We start from the raw sequence: 6,932 nt of genomic DNA on the forward strand, positions 1-6,932 counted from the left end.
AGATGGGAAATCACACAGATCTGGGGACACGATATGAGGGAAAAAAACACCGAATCAGTGAGACGCTCAGGCTACGCTAAAGCAGAGGCAGGCTAAGCCGAGCCCCCGCCAGCTACTCCAGCTCGGCGAGTCTCAGTAATTTATTACCTGCTCTGCCCCTCCCTCCCAACTCCACCTGGGCTCCTTCCCCGTTCAACAGAACCAAGCAACTGAAGCAGACCCTCAGCCGCTGCTCCAGGAAGGGTGTCCGCTGGAGAGGTTCGCTGCCACCGGGTTAACAAGCCTGTGCTGCCCCAAATGATGCCTCTCACCTGCCACTCGGCTGCTGGGAGATGGCAGAGCCTCCGAGGGCGAGGGCGGGCCTTGGTCACTGCCTTGGTTCAGCATCTCATCTGGGGGTTACTTCACCACCCCCTCCTCCAACAAAAGCCCAGAACAAAGGGGTACATTCCAACCCTGTCCCAGAAGGGGTTAACTATTCTACCTCTGGGAAAACCTCCCTAAAACCTGAGTGGAACGAGGGCTCCCAGGGCCATCTGGGGACAGTTAAGCTTGGGCTGAGGGCCTCCGCCGGGCACTACCCTCACTCCAGGCCAACTGGCAGTTGGCACTTGGAACCCCACGGCCAGAATCCCAAGTCCTGCAAAGCAGGCCAACGGCTCGGCCAGCCCAGATCCCTCCAGGTGTGGACCGGGAGGCCTTGCCAGCCTGGGGCCCACAGTTCCTCTCACCTCACAGCCCTTGCTCTCCCAGATCCTTCCTGAAGCCCTCAAACCCAGAACCCAGCCAGCCGCCCAGCCCCAAAAGGCAGGTCTTCGACACGGAGTGTCTGTAAGATTTCCCCCGCTCTTCTGGTGGGAATTCTCTTCAGCAGACACCCTTCCCTCTGGGAATTTGCACTTTACCAAGTGGCCTAGTTATGCCTGAAGTCTGGCGGCTGCTGTGAATTCCCTCGGATGAACAATCCCCTCCCCTCCCAGGGGAAGGAATCACTGAGGGACCCCTCATTGGCCTGGAATGATTCTGCCAAGTCTGACGGGACCCAGCAGGGTCACTGGCCATGTGGTCCACACACAGCCACAAAAGGGGATGGGAGGGGGCGGGGGACCGGCCTCACGGAACCATAGCCACACAAATCCAAAGAAAATGCTCTTCACACAACTTTCTCCTTGGGGGCCCTGCGGGGGCTCCTGGAGCAGCTACTGAATCAGAGTTGGCTCCAGTTGTCCCTCCCTCTGTGTCAATCCTCTCAAGCAGGGACCACCTGCCCAGAGGCGGGGACCTCTCACAAAAGCCACAGGAGGGCCTGGGCCTCTGACCACTGGCCCACAGAGGGCTGGTGGCCGCCCCTGCACCCTCTTCTGGTTCTGACCAGCCTCAGTCCTGGGGCACAAGGTTAATGACAAAGTGACAAGAAAGGACTCCATGAATGTGTCTCGGGACACTAAGGATAAGCAAGCAGACCACCATTATGCGTGCTAAGTTACTTCAGTCGTGTCGGACTCTTTGCGATCCTATGGACCATAGCCCACCAGGCTCCTCTGTCCAAAGGATTCTCCAGGCAGGAATACTGGAGCGCGTTGCCATGCCCTTCTCCAGGGGGATCTTCCCGGCCGACCCAGGGATCGAACCCATATCTCTTATATCGCCTGCATTGGAGGCAGATTCGTTACCACTAGGGCCACCTATGCAGACCATGGGGCTAAGCAAATACACCCATGATCCTCAGGGTTGTCAGGGGGCTGAGCAGCCTGACCTCCAGCAGCCCAGCAGGGAGGCCTGGTACCAGATATATTAATACTTTAAATCTGTAGGGAACGCCCACCGACATGCAGACAATATGCTGGTTGACCCCAAAGTTCTCCAGGGAACAGTCTTGGGAGATTCTGAACATGAACAACCGGATGAAGGCATCTATTCCAGGGCCGGTGGACCTGGTGACAAAGGGAGTGGTTCCTAGCCCCTTTTATTAAACTGACAGTTGGTAAAACTAAGTGCAAAACTTCACATTACAAACTGTGGGGGACGCGAAGCGGAGTTGTTAGGCTCTGGCCCCTGCTCTCAAGTGCGTTACAACACAGCTTTAAAGGCTGGCAGGCCAATCTGCCGGGTGACAGCTTCAGAGCCGGGTTGGGAAGGACCCTGGCACCCTCTCGTTAGCGCTCTGCCAGGTTCCGAGGTGGTCTGGAAAAGGTCTGGCAAAACAGCGAGAGATCCCCAAGCACGCCCCCAGCCTCGACTCTTCCTCTGTAACAAGGGCCTTCCTCCATCATGAGAAACACACCTCCCTTCCAGAGCAGCAGAGCATGGACACAGAAAGCTGTTCCCAAGTCCAGGCTTAGCAGACGAAGCGTCATCGAGCATCAGTTCAACCTGTGGTTCAATGGGTCGGCTGCCCACTTCGGCAGCCAGGTCCGACATTTCTGCAAAGGGAGGAACACCTGGGCCTTTGGGGAGCAAAACCCCCAGACACTGACAGCACTTCTAGCTCCCTAGGCAGCCCCCGGCCCCCCAGCAAACTTTCCCACCTTTTCAGCATCTGCTCAGTCTGTAGCCAGGCCATTCCTTCCCCACCATCTTTGTAGATCATATGCCTGCTAGCCATGACCCCTAAGTAAGCAAAGACCTGCCCCCCAAAATACATCACCACGTTCCCTCTAAAAAAATACACATCCTGAGATTTCCCTGGTGGCCAGTGGTTAAGACTCTGCACTCCCACTGCAGGAGGCACAAATATGATCTCTGGTCAGGGAACTAAGATGGATTTCCCAGGTGATGAGGTGGTAAAGAATCCACCTGCCAATGCAGGGGATGCAAGATATGGGTTTAATCCCTGTGTTGAGAAGATCTCCTAGAGGAGGAAATGGCTACCCACTCCAGTATTCTTGCCTGGACGACCCCAAGGACAGAGGAGCCTGATGGGTTGCAGTCCATAGGGTCATTAAGAGTCGGACATGACTTGCCCACCAAGCACGAAGGCACAGGGCGCTGAGATCCCCCAGCCACACAGCCCAAAAGGAAAACCCACCATCACATCCCGAAGGAAACAGACGAGCAACGACAGACTAGAGGTTGGAGGGATCAGACAGTTGGGTGTATGGTCAGGGCAAAGGGAACTGGAATGACTTTTCCCTGGGAGCCCAGAGCCAAATGCAGAATCCCCTCTTTTCTCAGCCGGGCCAGAAAGTTCTAGAGAACACACCAGGAAGGCCAAGAGAACCAAAACCTCCCAAAGCGAGAGGTCTGGCTGGGGGAGAGACCCGCTGTTCCTTATCACACTGAGGCCTTCACAGGTGTGGGGCGTCCCAGGGGAGGCAGAGAAGGCTGGCTCTGCTGGATTCAAAGGGTCCTGACCCCCACCCCACCCCCAGATCCCGTACCAGAAGTCCTCCTGGACGGCTTACAGCTGGCTCACCCACTCGGATCGATAAGGTACACCATTCTCTCCTGCCTCCCCTGGGGCCATGAGGAAAGGATAGGGCTCAGAGCTGGGGCCTCTGCCTCCCACATTTGCATGAGAACACAGCCCAGACGAAGAACTGGACTGGGGTGGCACGCGCCTTCCTCTGGGGCCAGTTTCACTTGCACTTGCATGCGCAAAGATCTGGAGCAGCGCTGTCCAGTGGAACCTCCTGCCATGGAGGAAAGGGCACCTCTTCACACCGCCCAACAAGGCGGCTGGAACCTCAGGAGTGGTGGTTCCTGAACACCTAAGATGCGGCTCATGCAACGGAAGAACCGACTTTTTCACTCTGGTTCAAGTTTGAATCACAACTGCCAGCAACTGTCACACCAGACAATGGCGGAATGGCGCTCTTTGTTCCAGGGGGCTCATCTGCCCCCCGAGCAGGACTGTTGTCTCCCTGCATTGCCAGCCCAGAACACTGCCCTGTCTCACTCACAGAGACAACCACAGCCTGCCAGGGGCCCCCCACATCACAAGGTGGATGGACGCCCATGGGCCTGAAATGTCTCCCTGGGGGCCCAGTGGGGCAAGGGGCAGAAGTCCTGCTCTGCACCTGCGGGTTGTCCAGCAAGACTTTCCCAGGGTCCAGCTGCCTTAACAGTGGACACTGAAGGTCTATTTTGTTTCCTAACTCAATAAACATCGGAGGCCTCGAGCTCAGTCCCTTCAAGGGAAATGAACTCACCCCACCCTGCAGAAATCCCCATTCAGCTGTCATAAACTATGCATCACCTCTTGAGAGAAAGGTACAGCATCAAGGCTGAAGTGAAATTGCAGTGAGAGGGTGCCCCAAGCACAGGACTCAGTGATTCTGGCCACCAGGCGGACAGGATGGGCAGGGGGGTATGCCTCCTGCACCCCCACCCCTGAAACCCAACTGCCACACAGCGCCTCACCAGCCAGAGCCGCCTGAGTGGCGCCGGCAGCCAGGGACGCCCCAACCTGCCCTCACTAAAAGCGGGGAATTCAGCTTCCACCCCCACAGCCCCACACCGCCTTTCCTGGCCTCGCGCCCCGGGAAGCCAGGGGCAGCAGATGAGGGTGAAGAGAGAGTTGATCCTACGTAGGGAGCTGCAATGGTCCCTGGCTTGAGTTTACTGAAACTGACTCTGGGTTGCCAGACCAAAGGGAGAGGGTCCGTGGGGAGTCTGGGGGGCTGGGGAACATCCTGGGTTTGCAGCAAGTCTCTGGGTGGAGGCTCCAAGATGCTGGGGAAGGCAGGGAACATGGGGGTATACAGGGGCTGGGAGGAGGACAGTGGGTCAAAGTCACAGCACCAGACTAGGGGATGCTGGAAGGAAGTGGGTGACCATGAACATCAGGAAAGAGACAAGGGGGTCTCTGCAAGGAGAACAGCTGTGATTCCAGGAACCAGATTTAGCTCTGGATTGGGGGGCTGGGGGGCAATGTGGGGCAACGTCAGGGTCACAGGGGCAAAGAGGGCCCAAAGTGAGGGGAGTGAGGCATCTGGTACGTGAAGGGTGTGGGGGCTCCAGATCTGAGCAGAAATGGTCCCTGGATCTGGTCAAAGAGGGTCTGAAGGTGAAGAAACAGCCCTTTGGGTCCCTGGAACCCGAAGGAGAGTGATCAGAGCAGAGGGGGCTGAGGAAGCCGGCCCAGATCCGAAACGAAGGATGTTCAAGGCAGGCCGGGGTCCTGGTGAGAAAAGGCCTGGGACCTCGCCAGCGTTTGAGGAGAGGGCTGAGGCTCTGCTGGGGCTGAGGCAGGGGCAGGATCAGAGGGGAGAGAGGTTAGGCTGGGCCTGGGTTCAAAGGAGGAGGCTGCAGACCAGGAGTTCTGGGGGGACTCAACCCCCAGCAAAGGTTTAATGTGGAGAACAGACAGAGTGTGAGGGGAAGCGGGGCCAGGGCAGACAGGAGACACCAACTGCCCTGGATTCAGAGAGGAAAGGGGGTACAGGTCGGATCAAAGGACTCTAAAGGGACCCCGGGGATGGCTGTGGAGAGTCATGATTGGGCCAGAGTCCGGAGGGATGTCCCGAGGGGACTCTGGGTCGCACTGGGGTCGCAAGGGGAGTCCCAGAGTAATCCAGGCCAGGCTGGGGTCCCGAGGAGGGTCCCAGAGGGTCTGGGTTGTAGTGGGGTCACAAGAGGTGTCCCACGGGGATCTGGGCCGGACCGGGGTTGCGAGGGCCATCCCAGGGGGCTCTGGGCAGCGAGGGACCGAGATTCCCAGGGGAGTCTGAGGCGTTGTAACCCGGCGGGGGTCGCGGATGGGGGAGGGGCGCCCCCGCCCCACATAAAGGCCCGGGAGAGCGGTGGGCGCGCACAAAGCGGGGCGGGCGGGCGCCGAGCCGGAGCGGAGAGGCCGGGACCGAGGAGGGCCGGGCCGGGCGGGCGGGTAAGGGAGGGAAGGAGGGAGGGAGGGAGGGGGCCCGGCGGGCGGCGCGGGCTGCGCTGGGGCGGCGCGGCCGTTCCTCACCTGATTGTCCATGGCTGGCGCCCCGCCCCGCCCCCGGGCCCCGCGTCGCTCGCCGCCGCCGCCGCCGCTCAGCGCCGCCCCGCCGCCCTCATTGTCTGTCAGGCGCCGCCGCCGCCGCTCCCGGCCGCCCGCCCGCCCGCCAGCCCCGCGGAACCGGAAACCGCCGCCAGCCCGGGTCGCGCACCGACCGCGGGCCCCCGCCGCCGACTCGGGCCAGCCGCCCGGACTGACAGACGTCTGGGCCAATCGACGATACGGGCAGCCACTCGTGGGGTGGGACTTCCGGCCTGGTGGGGGCCTGCCGGGCTGCGGTCCGAGGGACGAAGCCCGCAGCCAATAGGAGGCCCGGACCGGAGGGGCGGGAGGAGGGAGGGAGGGAGGCGCGAGGCTAGCCCAGCAGAAGGGAGCGCGAGGTGTGCGCCGCACGTGGAGGGGGGCGGGGGCGGGACGAGCGCGCCGCGCCTGCGCACTATAGTCCGCAGGGGGCGCTACCCGGTGGCCCGAGCATCCCTGGGGCCCGAGCCTCCCTGGGCCCGAGCTGAGCTGGCGGTTGGAACGCTGGAGAGGCATCCCCTGGGACATTTTTGTTTCCTAGCCACGTGTTGCTACTGTGTGATGGAATGAGCCCTGGGCTCTGGAACTACAGATTAATTTTACAATCCTGGATCTCTATTATGGTTCACTCCCTTCCTCCCCCGAGGGTCAGTTTGCATCAGTAAAATGGGGACTATATCACAGTACCTTTTGATGATAGTTCATGCTAGTCTGAATGATACAAATCTGATACCGGCTACGTTGACATAACCAAGACATTCTCAATTTATTCCCGAAAATTATCATGCCAATCCCTTCAAAAACCGATTTTTAATTTACCCATGAATATATACCTTCACTGTGACTTGTAAACTGTTTAGATCGGACGTAAACGTATCGCCCCATCTTTTTCATGATCTTGTAAGCCACTTTTCTTGTGGACATTAGGACTTCTGCCTGCGATTTGGGGCCCCTTGTGCAATTATTTTAA

At 59.1% G+C, this 6,932-nt stretch overlaps 1 protein-coding gene across 3 annotated transcripts in view; it reads right to left on the reverse strand.

Moving 5' to 3' along the window:
* Positions 1-6,129, reverse strand: part of MLLT1 (MLLT1 super elongation complex subunit) — a 64,511-nt gene extending 58,382 nt beyond the window's left edge. Inside the window, exon 1 of one of the 3 annotated variants that reach the window (XM_043466353.1) lies at positions 5,909-6,129. In XM_043466353.1, the coding sequence (XP_043322288.1) occupies positions 5,909-5,920 (12 nt within the window). In that variant the 5' untranslated portion in view covers positions 5,921-6,129. The remainder of the gene's footprint in view (positions 1-5,908) is intronic. The other 2 variants (XM_043466352.1, XM_043466354.1) reach the window with 2 other exon arrangements.
* Between the last annotated feature and the right edge of the window lie 803 nt (positions 6,130-6,932).

The sequence above is a fragment of the Cervus canadensis genome, chromosome 4 (genome assembly GCF_019320065.1).
Source record: "Cervus canadensis isolate Bull #8, Minnesota chromosome 4, ASM1932006v1, whole genome shotgun sequence".
NCBI lineage: Eukaryota > Metazoa > Chordata > Mammalia > Artiodactyla > Cervidae > Cervus > Cervus canadensis.